Source organism: Rana temporaria, chromosome 7 (genome assembly GCF_905171775.1).
Source record: "Rana temporaria chromosome 7, aRanTem1.1, whole genome shotgun sequence".
NCBI lineage: Eukaryota > Metazoa > Chordata > Amphibia > Anura > Ranidae > Rana > Rana temporaria.
In genome coordinates, this window is record NC_053495.1 from 127,806,436 (window position 1) to 127,825,465 (window position 19,030).

A 19,030-nucleotide genomic window follows, 5' to 3' on the forward strand; every position below is an offset into this window, starting at 1 on the left:
GGCTCATTCTACTAGAGCCATGGGCGCCTCCTGGGCAGCACACCACCAGATCTCTATGGCTCAAGTTTGCAAGGCGGCAACCTGGTCTTCTGTCCACACGTTTACAAAATTCTACAAGTTGGACGTAAGAAGGAATACTGATACTGCCTTCGGGCAGGCAGTGCTGCAGGCTGCAGTTTGAGACCCTCGGATTCCGGGGGCTCCTCTTGTTCGAGTTAAATTTAAAATTTTTATTTTTCTCAACTAAGTTGGATTTATTATGATTTGAGTATATCTCTAAATTAAATCCTTTTGTCTTGGAGATGTTCTCCCTCCCCTCATTGTAAGCATTGCTTTGGGACATCCCATATAGTAATGAATGCCGCTCTGTGTCCCGTGATGTACGATAAAGAAAAAGAGATTTTTAATACAGCTTACCTGTAAAATCTTTTTCTTGGAGTACATCACGGGACACAGAGCTCCCACCCCTCTTTTTTGAGGACCATTTTGGGAGGCATACTGCTTGCTACAAAACTGAGGTACTCCTCCTATGGGAGGGGGTTATATAGGGAGGGGCATTTCCTGTTTGAGATTGCCAGTGTCTACACCTGAAGGTACTCCATATAACCCATATAGTAATGAATGCCGCTCTGTGTCCCGTGATGTACTCCAAGAAAAAGATTTTACAGGTAAGCTGTATTAAAAATCTCTTTTTTTGGGGGGGGGAGTGGGGGCTTTAGGAGAAGGAGACTTCCTGTCCCACTTCCTCCTTCCGCCGAGGGGCTGGAAAGGCGATTAGCTTAATTGCCTTTTCACAGCCCCTCCCTGTAGGCGAGCGCCTGTCCAATCGGATGGCGCGCACGGCTCAAAAATGCGCAGTGCCGCTCGAGCATGTGCAGTGGTTGCCTGGCCGTGAAGCCGAAAGCTGTCACAGCCGGGTGCCCACAGTGACAATGAAGACGCCGGCCGGGGAGGGGGGGAGAGGAGCGGAGCCATAGGAAAGGCCGCGGCTTCGGCCTAGCTCCGGAGCGGCAGCCATCTTGGTACACCCAGCGGCGGCCTAGGTGAGCTCCCCTAGAGCGGCGCACTGACATCACCCGCCTCAACTGCTCGTGGATCTGCCTGCTTGTGCCGTTCTATTCTGTAGTGACTAAGCAAGCAGACAATCGTATATACAGTGGGGGAGATGTGGATATTACAGTGAGGGGATGTGGATATTACAGTGGGGGAGATGTGTAATATCCACATCTCCCCCACTGTAATGTTCGCATCTCCCCCACTGTAATGTCCACATCTCCCCCACCCCCACTGTAATGTCCACATCTCCCCCACTGTAATGTCCACATATCCCTCACTGTAATGTCCACATATCCCTCACTGTAATGTCCACATATCCCCCACTGTAATGTCCACATATCCCCCACTGTAATGTCCACATATCCCCCACTGTAATGTCCACATATCCTCCACTGTAATGTCCACATATCCCCCACTGTAATGTCCACATATCCCCCACTGTAATATCCACGTCATCTCCCTCACTGTAATATCATATTAAAGTGGGGAATATGTGGACATTACAGTGGGGGAGAAGGAGATGTGTACATTACAGTTGGGGAGATGTGGACATTACAGTGGGGGAGATGTGTACATTACAGTGGGGGAGATGTGGACATTACAGTGGGGGAGATGTGGACATTACAGTGGGAACTATATTTGGTGGTGATCCGAAAAATGATCCGATCCGTGACTCTGATCCGAGGAACGATCCGAACCGTGAGTTTTTTAATTTGTTGCACCCCTATTTATAACTTATGTTTATTTGAAGTTATCCATGAAGTATAAATCATTTTCTAAAATTAGCCTCTGTTTAAATGTGGCTGCAGCCAGGCTCCAACTTTTTAACTTGAAATGACAATTCTGTATAGAGGGGCACCAGATTGTGGGGCTTTCAGGTCTTTGAATAGGATGAAGGTACCAACTTTTTTTACCCCATGGGCTTTATTTTATTTCTTAAAAAAACTAAATTGTACATTGGCTTTAAGAGTTCTGCTGATTTAAATAATTTTATATTTTATTGCAGTCACTAACAAACCTCCTAAATAAACGTAATCCCACACAAGTCTGCAAGGTATTGTTCATTAATATATATATATATATATATGTTATTAGTTGTTGTTGAATAATAATAAACATCTCTGAAATGTAAGAATACAGGGGTAATTAAAAATATGTATTTAAAGTGGAACTACACTGCATCTGAGCACCACAAACCAAATATTCTATTTAGTACATTTTTAATATTTAAGGCAAACTCACCCATCTATCAATGTCGCCATGCTTTATTTTGCTGAGACATCACTTTGAAAAACATGCAGGCAGGAGAGTGTGTTTGGCTATGAAAGCCCCTCTTCCCCTCCTGAAGACTCCTGGGATGTATGACATCCTTAACCTAGGCCTGGAAACCAGGAAGTAAATTGGGAAATGTAAAAAAAAAAGTTTAAAACAAGTAAATATGATATTGTTTCCTATCTATTTACTAATGCTAGCAGCATTAAGAATTAAAAATAGTCAACGTTGACTGAGAGAATGAAGTTCCACTTTAAGCATTCTCTTGTGTCCACAGCAATGCCATAGCTCCCAACTGTCCCTGATTTGGAGGGACTGTCCCTGATTTGGAGCAATATCCCTCTGTCCCTCATTCCTCCTCATTTGTCCCTCATTTTGGTCTGATCTATATAGTTATATATAAAATGTACTATTTATCTATCAATAAGTGTTTCCCAGTGCTAAACCATTTACCCAATCTCTAAATTGCTACATTTCTAAATACTAAAATCCAATATAAAGGAATAGTAGTGGTAAAAAGCACTTGTGGGTTTAAGTACCGTATTTATCGGGGTATTGCGCGCTCCGGCGTATAGCGCGCACCCCTAAAGTGGACCCGACATTCCTGTAAAAAATACATTTTATTAAATTTTACTACTTACAGTTTTGGTGTCTTGTGCGGCGTCCATCGGCGGCCTCGTCGGGTCCGGCGTCCGTCTGCGGCTTCGGGGGTCCTCTTCGTCGGGTCCGGCATCCGTCTGAGGGTTCGGGTGTCCTCTTCGTCGGGTCCGGCGTCCTTCTGCGGTGTCCTCCCCGCTCGATTCCGGCTTTCCCACGCCGAGTTTGAACACTGCGCCGGCATATACCGAGCGCAGTACACTCGGGTATAGTCGGGCAGGCTCGGCTACTCTCGCGCTCACGTCCAGGACGTTAGCGCGAGAGGGGCCGAGCCTGCCCGACTATACACGAGTGTACTGCGCTCGGTATATGCCGGCGCAGGGTTCAAACTCGGCGCGGGAAAGCGGGTATGGGCATATATCACGCACCCACGATTTTGCCCTGATTTTCAGGGCAAAAAAGTGCGCGGTATATGCCGATAAATACGGTAATCAATTTTTTTGTACAATTCTCATTTAAGGGGGAAGTGGCAGATGGTGTGTCCTATGCCTATATACTTTTTCTAATAGGTATCCCTCATTCCCATTTCAGAAAGTTGGGAGGTATGCAATGCTTGTTGTCATTAGTTTCAAGAGTACATCCAGCTGAAAAGTTATTGTTTTCTAAAATGGAGAAGGTGTAACTCCTTAAAATTTAACTTGTAAATACCTTTCATTTGCTCGAAATGCCTTTGCAAACCCAGATACTATTATGCAGAAGTTGCAGTGACATTATCGCTGTGATGTACGTAGCCTGCGCAGAAAACAGAGCTGTGGAAGGGGCCCAGCAGGCCCCACCCACTACAAGCTGCCTGCAAAGAAATACAATAGGGGTGGAAACAAGACCAGTCACCCTGCACAAAGAGAAAGCAGCAGAGACCATTCTTTATTACAGGAAGCTCCTGCACAGAGGCAAAGTTTCACACTGAATTACTGCACAGATCTGGAATAAATACACAAAGTAAACCAAGATTCAGGACAGAATACTGTACACGGTATTTAAATTGTGATTGTACAGATTCAAAATCACTAGTTCAAACAGTACATGTTGTTATTTAGCTGCCATATTGGCATTACATAAAAAACAATAGTTACTTTATTTTTTATTTGCTGTGTTATTGTTCTGTGACTGCCCTGCTTTATTTCACGCCTTCTTCTGGAAAGCAGGGGGTGGGCAGTTTATTACATCACACACAGATGAGAACTAAGCCCTCCAAATGGTGCATCCTAGAAGGCTGTGCCTTCTGCATTCCACTCCCCTACAGGCTGTGACAGCCAGTCAATGCTGCGCTCTCTCCTTGTGGAGGGTGACTCCTCTTGGCTCTGCCCTCTTCTGTAGTTTTCTACAGGCAGCCTGTAGGACCCTCACATAGCTCTGTTCTCTGCACAGTGATGATGTCACTGCTTCTTATAAGAGGTAATATCTGTGTTTGTAAAGGCATTTTCACACAGAGTGAATTTATATTCTTTTTGGCATTTGAGGAATATATTTAAAGCGGAATTCCACCGAATTTTCAGAAAGTCAGCAGCTACAAATACTGCAGCTCCTAACTTTTAAAATATGCACACTTACCTGTCCAGGGCGCCTGCGATGTCGACACCCGAAGCCGATCTGTCTCTTGGGTGCTGCCGCCACCATCTTTGGTAGGGGAATCGGGAAGTGAAGCCACAAGGTTCCCTACTGCGCATGCGCAAGTAGTAATGCGCGATCTGAATGGACCTTGCTGTCTTCTGGGACCTGTGTGTCTCCCAGAAGACAGCAGGGGGGGCGGAGGAGGCGCAGGACGTGGCATAGATATATGCGGATATATATGCCCGGAAGTGGGAGCAAATGCCTGTATTAGACCTGAAAGGTGCCAAATGTGACACCGGAGGGGGGGGGGCCTTTGCAGGGTGATATTAAACCAGCAGTATAGCATGGGTGTTGGGAGAAAATCTGCTGTTATAGAAACAGTGTTGGGTGAAATCTGCCGTTATGACCCCAGGTATGAAATAGCCATACAAGCAACAAGGCAATACATTTAAATGTGCCATGCTGTTTAATTTCTCTCAACAAGTATGCAAAGCAGTAGATATTTCCCCATGAATTTGCTTCAGTGACAAACAGCCCGAATTGTCCCAGAAATGTCCTTTAATTACGAGCCTGTTCAAGAAAGCTAATCAATATCCTACAACCAATAGCAGATACCAATCAAATGAAAGGGCTCAGTGTGAATCATGAATTTATTTATTATCTCTATAATTTCAGTCATATATTTGTGATCATGTTTCCTTTAAAAATACTGCCATGCATTTAGTAATAATTCATTATGATTCTCTGTACAACCAATAACATTGTTTGTTTTTTATGCACTAGAATCTGAATAAGACCATTAAGGATTTGGTAAGACCGACAGCATGACTAGTACTTTTCATATTTAATCTTTTGTTTAAGATTGCCTTTCTGAGTCTGGGAATCTGTTTGTGAGAAGTTTACAAAGGGCAGTGCAAAATAAAATGTGTGTATATTCTTACTGTTTTTTCAGCAGTTTTTAGCAGTTGCAGAGTGAGACCCTTGCTCTCTCTGGGTAAGCCATGTAGAGGTCTGACACGCCCCCTACTAATTCAGACCTATAGCTCTGCAAGCACAAAGCTCATGCTTCCTCCCGATTGGAGAGTTCTGGATGAGCAGGGGGCGTGGCTGACATCCATAAATTAATCACTGGCTGTGGCTTTTTTTTTTTTAAGCAAACTGTAAGAATTTGCACAGCTTTTGTTTTGATACACTTGTAATATAATTAACTAATTTAAACTGAAAGTTCAGCTGGGGTTTAATCCCAAATCTATCATGTCTGATCTGGGGGTGCAGTAAAAAAAGGTGTGGGGGTATACTGCAAAAACACCTTTGTTTTATTTTCTCCGGGTAGCACACCCTGCTTTTCAGTCTCTTCAGCAGAGATGGGCTTGGGCGTGTTTAGAAAACCCCACGTGCCCGATCCCGCCAGGAAGCCGGCACTGCACAGCGCTAATCACAGACAGTGAGACATGTCCTGATTCGCAGCTGCACAGATCGGGAAATGTCTCACTGCCTGAGATTAGCCGTGTGCAGTGTCGGCTTCCTGGTGGGATCGGGACTGTGGGGTTTCAAACACGCCCGAGCCCATCTTTACTCACCAGGTCACTGACAGTCTGTCACACAGTGTTAGAACCTTTATTTCTTGTTCACTCTGCAAGCTTCTGTATTGTCACGACCTGGAAGTGCCGTCTGACTCTACTTCTGGGTAGTCAGCCTGGATCACATCAGAAACCCCCATCACATCAAAGTCCCCCCTTCACATTATGGTGTCATAGTATCATAGAGTGGGGTGGTACAGCCCACCCCAGCTCCCTTTAGATCAGGTCCTGGACCATCTTCATACATACAAATATAAGAGTATTAAGTCCTGCGAGGCAACCTATGCTGAAAGAAACACTGACTATGCCCTCCATCTGAAGATGCTAGTTGCCGGACTGTCAGGCAGTTAATTTCTTTGAACAAGTATGGAAAACAGGAGATCTGGTTTCATTTTGAATTTAGATTATTAATGTTTGCTCTGTGTACTTGAGCTAGATACATTTGGGTGAGTAGCACAACGGGATCAGCATTGCGAATCCTAAATATCCCTCAGCACTGGTATCTTTTAACCTCTGGAGACTATGGGGCAGATCCACAAAGGTATTACAACGGCGTATCTATTGATACGCCGGCGTAATTTGAAAATTCCAGCGTCACATCTTTGTTTTGAATCCTCAAAACAAGATACGACGGCATCTCGGGTCGATCCGACAGGTGTACGTCTTAGTACGCCATTGGATCTTAGGTGCATTTTTTCCGCCGGCCGCTAGGTGTATGCAAATTAGCTATTTACGGCGATCCACGTACGTCCGGCGGGCGCATTGTTTTTACATCGTTTGCGTTCGGCTTTTTCTGGCGTATAGTTAATGCTACTGTTATGAGGCGTACTCAACGTTAAGTATGGCCGTCTTTCCCGCCTCGCATTTTGAATTTTTTACGTCGTTTGCGTAAGTCGTCCGCGAATAGGAATTTGCGTAGAATGACGTCACCGTCGTAAGCATTGGCTTATTCCGGTTACATTTCGAGCATGCGCACTGGGATACCCCCAGGGACTGCGCATGCGCAGTTAAAAAAAAAACGTTGTTTACGTTGGGTCACAACGTATTTACATAAAACACGCCCCCATTACATCCATTTGAATTCGGCGCCCTTACGCCGCAAGAGATACACTACGCCGCCGTAACTTACGGCACAAATTCTTTGTGGATTTGAAATAAAAAAAAAAGTTACGGCGGCGTAGTGTATCTTAGATACGCTGCGCCCGGCGAATCTTATGCGAAGGTACGTGGATCTGCCCCTAGGTATGCAAAGGTTTGCACTTTGATGCCAAATAGAAATTTGTTGGCTATTGAACCCAATTTCCAGTAGTTTCTATTACTGTCAGTACCTATAACTGTACACTAAATGCATAGATTTAATTATTGGTAAACATGAGGAAAAGGCGGTAGCTATTTGTTGTATACAAAAGTTTATTTTGTATGTCGCCTTTTGAGTTTAGATCTAAAATATGATTTCTACTAACTAAAGTATTTGTTATTTTTTCAAGATTGCCCAAAATTGTCCTCTGCCTAAAAAAGCTATGGTAAGATTTATTTATAACTAAACAAGTTACCAATAAAATTTGAAACATTTTATTTTACTCCACATTTGCGAAATGTCAGTTTTTAGTACATTAACTACATTTTGGTATATTATATATAGGTATTCTTTTCACAAGATTGTATTAACCTCCCTGGCGGTATGATTATGTCAGGTTTTTGATGCTGAAAGCGTTATAATTGTTTTGCATAGAAATTTTGGCGTTTTATATTGTAGGCCTGTAAATCTTAGGAATAACGCACTTAAATCTGTCCAAACAAGAGTCTAGTAGACATCCCGGGTATGATAAAGTTTGAAACACAGAATCATTAATTATAAAATAATAAATAACTATAAATAATTATAACAAATAATAATAAAAATTATTCAATAATGTAATAAAATCAAAAACACTGAAACTTGCTCAGTTGCAGAATTGTCGCTGTCATTACTTTCAGTGTTTGATGACGAATTAACACACAAATCTCTATCGCTCAATTCTGCAAGTGATTCTAATTTATTATCGCATTAGCAGCATTGGTTAACTTGACAATAACTATATGAATAATTTGCCTACTTAATATGTTATATTTCTATTTTAAGGACTGCATACATGTATTTGGTATGCTGTTATAATAAAAAAAAAAACATTCTTTGTTTTTTTAAACATAGGGTGACAATGTACTATTTAAAAAAATATATATAAATATTTTTTACAATTGAATCTATTATAATTTTAATACAGTAATTATAGGAGATGAATATAATATCAATGAATGAAAATGGTGGCAGGTGGAAAATGTATTATATCAATGAAGTCACTCTGGCCTGCATGTGACCACATGCTAGGGAACAAAAAATCATTAAGATATAAATAGAAATGTAAAAATATATAGCAATAGGTCAAATCTCAAAACAGAGCTGATGGGTCACTCAGGACCCGTGGCATTTTGTGAATAAACACAGCATGAATATAAGATAAAAAAACATTAAATGCTACCAGGTGATAAACAGAAAAAAATGGGGGGGGGGGGGGGCTAAAAACACTGAGCTCCAGCAGTACAACGGAAGAGGGGAAAACAAAAAGAAGTCACCTAGGTGGATGAGGGATTTTAGGCAGAGATCAGTCAGCAGCCTTTTCCCCTCCTTTATAAATTGTGGTCATAGATACTCCTGTTTCAACCTGACTAACTATGTAACTATGTAACTGTAGATAAAGATTGTCAAAATACAACAGGCACAATAGGCACAGTGAATTCCTCCATCTTCTGTGTATGGCGTGGATAGCAGAGTCTGTTAGTTCTTTTTTGTTGAAAAAGAACTATCAGTGTATGAACAACTCAAAGTGGAAATTCAGGTTAATTTTTGTTTTTAATGGTTCATTTGGGCTAAGCTGACTCAAACAAACAATTTTCATTGCATAAAGTGGCAGCCGCTGTGTGTGCTGTAATGGACTGTAGTAGTATTAGCTACATAAAGTAAGCGACACAGCGGTATGGTTGAAATGAAGAGTCCGGCTGAGTGCTACTCTTCCATTCAAGAGAAGCGTTGTATTTTCATCAATGAATATGAGGCTTCCTCTGACTGGTTGAGGTGAAAATGGTGACTTTATCCAACTGCCAACCTGACAAGGGTACTAATCCTCCCCGACTCTATTCAAACAAAAAAAACAAATATTAACATTACAGCTGAACTCCTGGAATTAGGCCTCGCTCACACCAAAACACTCTGAAATTGCGATCTGCAGGGGTGTCAATGTTAACGACACCCCAAACACAGGTCGCAAATGCAGTGCATTAGCTTGCACCGCTTTGCATGGTACTAGAGTACTAGTCTAGTCTAGGGGCACAAGGATATGGTGAATTACTTACCCTATCCCTCCAGCACAGTTCTCTTCTACTCAAAGCTGTGGACTGGCAGCAGTCCCTCAGCATCATCATTTACAGTGCAGGGCTATAAACCCTGCATTGTACACAGAGGAGGCGAGCATGCGAACGTGGCTATGAGCACCGTAGAGAGACAGCTGCGTAGATGGAAGAAGCCTGACTGAGCCAGGAATAAGGTAAGTATTACGCCTTATGCCTGCACAATTAGACTATACAAGCATTTAACCCTTGCAGTGCGGAGGATAGGTTCACTGCAAGGGTAGATTTTTGTTTTCCCAGGTTTCAGCTTTTACTGACTTTCCATAATTTAACAAACAGTTGCAAACAATGGAGTGGTTATTGGCCCCTTAGTAGCCTAGAGGCTTGGTCTAAGGGTATGGTATTCAGTAATCATAGGCCATAACATTTTCCCAGGTCCTTGACACTGTGCCTACAAGTGCCTCATTAAAAAGTCAGCTCTGCCCCAGATTATCACAACTGTTCCATATTTTTTATAGCTGTGACCACTTATAAGTTCTCCCCACAAAGTCCTCAGCCATGCAAACCTTAGTAATATATATCTGAGAGGGATGGTTTAACTTGGAAAAAAAGCAAAACATTTTTTTGAGGAATATATTGTAATTAAAAAGTGTAAACAATGCAATTTGATTTTACAAATAGTATTGTGAAAATAATGTGGTTTTTTTTTTCAGCCTGGCGCTGCGAATCTAGCAACGGATCTCCTAACAAAACAAATTCTGGTACGGTGTTACTAAAATATTATTTTATATAGTATCTTTCTTTCTCCTGCTTTTAACTACAGCTAGCCATATCTAGAAGATTTTTGAATGAAAGAATCTGGACAGAAATTCTTAGTAGAGTCGATGGCTTGACAAATGTCACTCTAAAGTAGTTTGAAATGTAATTTTCATTTAACATTCAATTTTGGAACAAATAGACTTTACTTAACAAAATCCACAAACACGTTGTCAAAATAGTTTGTGTGAAAAAAAAATCCATCCTGTTCCTTTGATTTTTCTCATCACTGCAGTTGACAATATACATCAATTTGACCCCACTAAGGATTAGAAAATCAAACGACCGCTGTAAAAAAAAAAAAAAAAAAAAAAATTCAAATGAGATTCTACTAGTGTATAGCCAACTCTAGATTTCCTAAAATCAGCCTGCAGAAATTGACAAGCACTTCCCTTGCATTGCCTGATACCAGAAAATGCTGAAAAAGAAGCAAAGTACCTATATTATACACAAATCAATCATTTAGAGTCAGAAGGGGTTATTTACGAAAGGCAAATCCACTTTGCAGTACAAATGCAAACTACAAGTGAAAAGTGCACTTGAAATTGCTCTCGGAAGTGCAGTCGCTGTAAATCTGAGGGGGACATGCAAGGAAAATAAAAAACAGCATTTTAGCTTGCACATGATTGGATGATAAAATCAGCAGAGCGTCCTCTCATTTCAGATCTACCCCTCAGATTTACAGCGACTGCACCTCAAAGTGCACTTTGCACTTGTAGTTTACACTTGTAGTGCAAAGTGGATTTGCCTTTCGTAAATAACCCCCATTGTATTTACCCACCCAGCACTGAAACTTCAGTAGGGGGAAGATTTCCATATTAAATTAGGTGATGGCTGTCTATTCACCTATTTTGCCCAGATCGGTTTGTTGTAGTTACCAGTTATCACTCTAAACTACTAACACCACCGATGTTACAGACTTTTGAAGGGCCAGCTCCAGCCGACTAGAAAGGGTTGAAGAAGCTTCCCCTTGTATTATGTTCTGCTGACAGTAATTCAATCTACAATGACAAGCAAAAACAAAAAATGCTTTTTTAGTAGAGATGGGGAAGGAAAGTACCCTTGTAAGCTTTTTATTGCTGTCGGTATCACTGTTGTAGATTTTCCTCACTTCACTTCTGGTGAAATCATTGACAGAGGGATGGCGAGTGAGTCTCAGACAACAATATAATCTGGACTTGGACTTCATTTGTAAAATGAAAGTGTAATGCTGCCCCCCTATTGCCTTACAAACTTGTGAAATTGACAATAGCTATGCTCAGACCACAGCCACAGGCACTGTCAAAAATCTTCCAGAAGGTCGGCAATAAGACATGTCATCTGTTTGTGTATATAGTATATGTATATCTATTTGTGTATGTATGTACAGTATGTATGTATAATATATATTTCACAATAACTTATTTATTTTTCACAGGAACAAGTTGGACCTTTATTGGAAACAGTTTGTGGAGTAGTAGTAAGTAAAATGTTGTGTTTAATTTTAATCTTTTTTTAAATATGCATTTTCCTTTTGTGGGTATGAATAGCAGTAAGATCTTGAAAAAACATAAAATTCTTTAAACTGTTTTGTTGTAGTAGTAGTATACAGTACAGTGTTTCCTTTATTTATTTACTACATATTCTTTCAGGAGTTTAGGAAACAGTTATATTTTCAAAATAGATCTACTAAATATTCCATCAGCCTTTAATGCCATAGATTTCATGATAATGATAGAAACTAAATAAGGATTCTGCTTGGTGGTGAATTTATTCATCTTACTATACCTAAAAATATAGGTATAGGATAATGTACTGTAAATTAGGAATTTATACCATTTGCTTTCTGCAGTCACTTCACTCTTACGGCTTTTTACCTAAGGCTAGACAGATTTTGCCATTGTTTTATTCATTTCTGATCCCACGTAATTTTCTCTTGGAAGCCCCATAGTCAGACATATAGATTTTTGTGAATAGATGGTATAGTATTGGAAATAAACCATCTCAGACATTCAGAAAGTCCTGGATGGGACTATAATACTTTATTTTGGTATTGTTGGGAGAGGGCAGGCAAAGAGAAGAGAGAATCTTCCAAAATGATATGTGAAAGGCCAGGAAGAGATACAGGATCAGAATCAGGATCAGGGGATGTGTAATGGTTTGGAGTAGTGTGGCACAGAAGGAGAAGCAGTGGAGATCCAGGACTGACATCAAATAGAGAACCAATGGAACACTCACCCCCCTGAACACATATATAGGAAAATAACTAGTGTTTATAGGTGGCCTGGTACATTGCAGGTATGCTTCAACAGAGGGTTTGGACTGGTAGGCTATGTGCTCTGTAAAAAAATTAAACAAATACTCAAATCTTTGGTATGTTAAATATAGAACACAAAACAAAAAGAGACTTGGGTATAAAACACACATCCAGTGATGGGAAATATTAAATCAAACATTGAAGAAATAATGAAACGCCAATCTAAGCACCATATGATGATGGTGTTGCTTGTGCCCACTTGCAACAGTCACAGCAAAGTCTGGATGGAACCTGACAAATCTCCTCATGAAAACACATAAAAAGACCAGATTCAGAGCTTGCAGATCATTCCATATTTATTGCCAGAGAGTTTGCGCGAAGCCTCGTACAGACGGCCGAGGAACTCGACGGGCAAAACACATTGTTTTGCTCGTCGAGTTCCTTGTTAGGCTGTCGAGGATCTCGGCGAGCCAAATTTCTCCATTGGCGTCGAGGAAAAAGAAGACATGCTCTCTTTTTGGTTCGACGAGATCCTCGACAGTTTCCTCGTCAAAGTGTACACGCGACCGGTTTCCTCGGCAAAAACAAAACAAAACAGCAAGTTGCTGGTTTTTGCCGAGAAACTCGGTCATGTGTACGAGGCTTTAGAGATCCATGGCCACTAGAGGGAAATGTGCCAACGGTAAGCTTCCTTGCTTGTGTCAGTGGTGCTGCCCCCTCCCAACTGTCTGTGCATGAGTGCTGCGGAATGGGAGATGACAGCTAGAATCACACCAAGGGCTGGGGATGTGGTGCAGACTTCCAGGCAGTTGTCTCCATATTTTATTTAAAACCACATTTCTAAAAAAAAGTTGGAACACTGTGTAAAATCTACATAAAAACAGATTTTTATCAGGACTGCGACATTGCAGCAGACAAATCTGACCCTAAGGCCCCATACTCACGACCAAACATGTCTGCTGAAACTGGCCCGCAGGCCAGTTTCAGCAGACATGTTTGGTCGTGTGTGGGCGCGAGCGGGCCGAATTCCAGCAAACATTTGCCCGCCGGGCCTTTTCCCAGCAGACAAATATTCCTGGACTTGTTTTAAAACAGCCCGCTGGAATTCAGCCCGCTCGGACATGTACGGTCGTCAGTACAGACCTACCGTACATGTCCAGGCGCCCGCCGTCCCTCGCATGCGTCGAATGACTTCGACGCATGCGTGGAAGCATTTTAAAGGCGGGCCGCCCACGTCGCCGCGTCATTGTCGCGGCGACACCGCGTCATCGACGCGCCGACACCGCGGACACGCCCTGCGTATTGTTTACGCGCGGACTTCTGTACGATGGTGTGTACAACCATCGTACAGAAGCCCTCTGGCAGACATGTATGGTGAAAACGGTCCGACGGACCGCTTTCACCATACATGTTTGTCCGTGTGTACCCGGCCTAAGTGATACATTTTGGAGACCAGTGACATCAATGCACTGATCACTGTATAAATGACACTGGCAGGGAAGGGATTAACACTAGGGGGCGATTAAAGGGTAAACTGTGTTCCCTGCACAGTGTTTCTAACTGTATGGGGGATGGGCTGCCTGGGAAAAGAGAGAGATCACTGTTCCTGATCACTAGGAACAGCTGATCTCTGTCTCTCTCTTCTGCCCTGTCAGAATGGGAATCTGTTCGTTTACATTGACAGATCCCTGTTCTAGCTCTCTTTACCGCAATCACAAAAGCCTCCAGCGGAGGGCACGCGCCCTCAAAAGCCAGTGCACGAACCAATGTACCAGTACGTCGATTCACACAACCGAGCTAACTTACTGCAGTATAACTGTGGTGGCTGGTCGGCAACTTGTTAACCTAATTTGTTGTAAAATGTTTTTCCTGGCTAGTACCACTTACTGTGTCAGCTTTTTATTGCCCTGTCCTAACTTTTTTTTTTAAATTACCAGATTTTTTTCTTAAAATTGTAAATTTTCTCAGTTTAAACATTTGAAATGTTTTCTATTTTCTATTGTGAATAAAATATGGGTTTAGGAAATTTTCAAATCATTGCATACTGTTTTCATGTAGATTTTACACAGCATCCCAACTTTTTTGGAATTGGGGTTATAAATGGATACTTTATTGAAACAAATAATTTAGGCTACATTCACACCTAAGCTGTTCAGTGAACATGCATGTTCATAGAACATGTGTCCCATATGTGGTGCCATATGTGGTGCCATTCATTGTTAAAGGGGAGATCCGGTTAAAAAAAAAATATACATATTAAAAGTCAGCAGCTACTAACACTGTAGCTGCTGACTTTTAATAAGGACACTTACCTGTCCAGGGTGCCCGCAATGACGGCAGCCAAAGCCAAGCAATCGCTCGGGTCTCGGCTGCCCCACCTCCATCCTCGGTGAGGGAATCAGGAAGTGAAGGATTGCTGCTTCACCGTCTGATTCCCTACTGCGCATGCGCGAGACACACAGCGCTACATGAATGGACGATGTCTCCTGGGATACACACAAGGTCCCAGAAGACACCGCTCCCCCATTCCCCAGGATGCAGCGTGAGGAGTAGAAGAAAGAAGACGGAAAGCGGATCAGGAAGTGAGAGATTAGGACAATCTGCCTAGCAACGGGCACTTCTGGTATGTATAAAAAATTAAAACAATTTTTGTTTGCCTTTAAATGTGTGACAAACGCGTTAAAGTACATGTTTTTCACATGTAGGACAGCCCATTAAAATGAATGGGCTGCTCTATGCGTGTAGCTCAAAAACATGTGAAAACACACAAAAACAAGAAAATGCGTTCAGAAATGTACATTTACAAAACACTAGATGTGCACCTAGCCTTATGGTTAGACTCAAGAAAATCATTGAGTGTATACAATGTAAATAAAGCTCTATATAAAATGTTGTCCTTACAGAGCGTTTCCTAGAAAAGGGTTATAATGAGAGCACCTTAAAAGACACCCTTGACCATATTGCAGCTATGGATAGGGATGAACTTTTGCATGAAAGGGAACAAGCTGAAGGAAACCAATTCCTTGAGGGTGTGCCTTTCATTACCTCTTATTCCATCCAGCACCGGTCCATTTCACATCTGATCCAGAAGCATTGGCACATTGCCAGGAATGACCCTGTGTTGAGAGAAATTTTGCCAATAAAACCGAAGGTGATCTTTAAGGGAGTACAGTCCCTTAGGAATAAAATTTCTGTCAATGTTATTGACCCTCCCCTTAGGGGCATTGGCTTCTTCGACCAACTTAAGGGTTACTATAAGTGTAACAGGTGTCGTGTGTGTGCCCTCAGTAGTAATCAACGGAGATGTGTCACCACCTTCACTTCTACAGTTACCCAGAAGGAGTTTAAAATTGTGCCATGTATTACCTGTGCCTCTACTGGGGTTGTGTATTTGGTCCAATGCCCGTGTGGGCTTCAATACATAGGTCGTACCAAGAGATCCTTGCAAGTAAGGGTTAATGAACATATCACAAATATTCTTGCAGGTTTTAGAAATCACTCTGTGTCTAATCATTACAGACTTAAACATCATAAGGACCCCTCCAATACCCTTTTTCTTGGAATTGATAAATTCCAGGCGCATTGGAGGGGTAGTAATTTAGTTCGGGAGATTTCCCAAATGGAAATGGGGTGGATCCATCGGTTGAAATCATATAGCCCCCATGGCCTCAATATTGAAACGGATATAAATGCTTTTATTAATAATGCCTGATGTGAACCTTTGTAAAGGGCTCTATGGGAACAGACACGGGTTCAGCATTTTTTCTTATATACAATTAAGTTTTGTTTTTCCTTTACTTATAAATCTACACAACAGATTTAATTTTTAATAAATAAATACATTTTTACACATTTTCCACCTATGTGGAAATGCTAATTTTTGGAAAAAAATTTTTTTCACATAATTTCTTATCATTTTTATTTTTTATTTTTATTATATTTAATTTCAATTTTATATATATATTTTTTCTTGTTTCACTATGGACACATAATTGTGTTCTCTTGTTTTTCCTTCCCCGCCCCCATTTTGAGGTATATTTACCTGTGAGGATGTGGGGCAGCACGTATTGCGATTTTTCACAATATCACCTTTGCCCACCCAGGTGGGACTTATCACATAATTTTTGTAAATTTAATGATATATCGATTTTGTTTGAATATATATATATTTAAAAATTGATGTAACACATTGTTTGGTTTATTATCACATAATTGGTCAAAACCAGTATATTTAAAATTTATTTTTACCTTCATCACTTGAAGGGTTTTTTTGATCTTGTTGTTTAGATCCTGGTTTTGTATAAGAACGTGTCTTCCCATTATATTTCTATTACTGAAGACAAAACCTTTTTTTAATAACCCTTGCCCTATACAGGCTTAGAGGCCGGTGTTTTTCCTAGGTTTAAACATCAATAGGTTTAATCTAATAAGAGATTTTTAATTTACCCACAAGATGGCCACAGTGAGCACTGAGTTGAATTATTCTGTGCCGGATATGAACTCTGTGCTTCCATGAGTAATCTGTGGGCTAAATTTAATTTAATTAGTCTCCACGGAGGCTTTATAAACTTTTATTACTTATCCCCCCCTTTTTTGTGACCTCTTTTGCGGCGAGTGGAAAGTTCACTCTGCGACAGGGGAGTATTAACATCAAAGAGGAAGGATATTCTCAGTCCTAAGCCGCGCACATTAAGCGTGGCGGTATGGGCAAATTTACCCTCAACAAAAATGGCGGAGTCTGTTCCCATGGATCGCCGTTTACACTGAGTGGCCGCTATATGAAGGTGTCTCACTGCTGCTAGCCCTACCCCCATTGAAAACGTCTAGTAGTGACGAAACGCGTCTGGGAGGCTGCGTCAGTGACGTCACCACGCCAAGGAGGAGGGCTCCTCAAGCCGGCCGGCTTTACTATTGCTGTTATATGCTGTTTTTATTCGTACTGATGTAAGTACATTACTTTTAAATAAATTTCCTTATCTTGCGGTATTACGCTATTGTGCCCCTTCTTTATCCTTGATATATGTGTCTGGATCGCTTGATTGCTAATGTCCTGAGCGGGGGGTAACGAGAGTGAACTGCAACTGCCTTCCAATTCTATGCTGAGGCTGGGATCTCGCTGCTTAATTACAAGTGTGTCCACCCTGAAGTATCTAGAGGATTGAAAGGCCGTGGCTGGGCTAAAGCCAAATGCATTAAAGACTTGCCGTTTGGTAAGCAGCTTATTCTTACGGTGGAGGATTTGCACTAAAAGCATGCATGTCACCTGGGTGTTCGTGTTTTGACCAACTTTAAGAACTTAGTGTCATTCATCAAACAAACTAAAGGCTCTATCCGTTAATATTGTCCTCAAGGAGATCATATCAACTTTATCTTCAGTGATTGACTTTTATTTTATTTTTTATTGTGATTGGCGCGGCTTTTTATATTATATAAAATGTTGTGTTAGGATTCCTAGTCCTTTGTTGAATATCACACCAAGCAAACGTATGTATTACCGTATTTATCGGCGTATAACACGCACCCTAACTTTAAGAGGAAAGTTTCAGGAAAAAAACTTTCCACAGCCCCCTGCGTATAACACGCAGGCACAGTTTACACTCTATTTTCAGGGTAAAAAAGTGAGTGTTATGCGCCAATAAATACAGTATATATTTCACACAAAAAAATAACTGCAATGTTCATCAATCACAACAAAAAGGTCAAAAATAGCCTGATCAGAACAGCATCACTCTCCAGCAATGATCACATCATGTCTTGTTAAGGATTGCAATCAACTATCTGGTCAACTTGCCTCTTCTACTGTCACCATCTCCTCAATGCTCGATAGAAGCATATGAAAACAAAAAGGGGAAGATCTAATGCTCTCTGTTTCAGTGCTATTTATTGAACAAATCCAGCTGCGCTTACAGTGTAGCAGTCTTAGACTAGGCATGTATACCAAGCAGCCAGCATCCTCAGTGGGCTCATTCACATATACAACACTCCTGTCCTCCCGAATGGTTGTTGAGATAAGTACGCCCACTCACGGAATGACGTCACAATCAGCACCCTGCTTTACGTGTTATGTACAGGGACTTCCTCAGAAGCTGTCTACCAGAGAGGCAACTTTGCACATATTTGGTGAATGTGGAGGATAACAAGGTGGCAATTGTGGTGGAGAAGAGACTGTGATAAGCATCCAGTTTTGATTGATGTATATTGTGGCATATATGTTGCATACATTTTCTTTGCAAAAAGGGACAAACATTTTTTAACACAGCATTGTAATATAAAGCTTTATTTACATTGTATACAGTACACTCTTTGTTTTAATTAAGCACAATTATTTGTTATTTATGCATTTATAATGTATTCAAGTACAATTATTTGCAGTTTATATATTATTCACTGTATATTATTAGCACTCATTTATTTATATGTTTTTTTCTGATTTATACTTGTGGAGCACTGCACCATATGTTCTTTGCAATTTATCAAA

At 41.2% G+C, this 19,030-nt stretch overlaps 1 protein-coding gene across 1 annotated transcript in view; it reads left to right on the forward strand.

Annotated features, from left to right (window-relative positions):
• Nucleotides 1-11,829, forward strand: part of LOC120945638 — a 37,012-nt gene extending 25,183 nt beyond the window's left edge. Inside the window, exons 9-13 of the mRNA XM_040359960.1 lie at nucleotides 2,063-2,110; nucleotides 5,320-5,346; nucleotides 7,604-7,639; nucleotides 10,214-10,261; nucleotides 11,734-11,829. Of these exons, the coding sequence (XP_040215894.1) occupies nucleotides 2,063-2,110; nucleotides 5,320-5,346; nucleotides 7,604-7,639; nucleotides 10,214-10,261; nucleotides 11,734-11,814 (240 nt within the window). The 3' untranslated portion in view covers nucleotides 11,815-11,829. The remainder of the gene's footprint in view (nucleotides 1-2,062; nucleotides 2,111-5,319; nucleotides 5,347-7,603; nucleotides 7,640-10,213; nucleotides 10,262-11,733) is intronic.
• The last annotated feature ends 7,201 nt before the right edge of the window (nucleotides 11,830-19,030 follow it).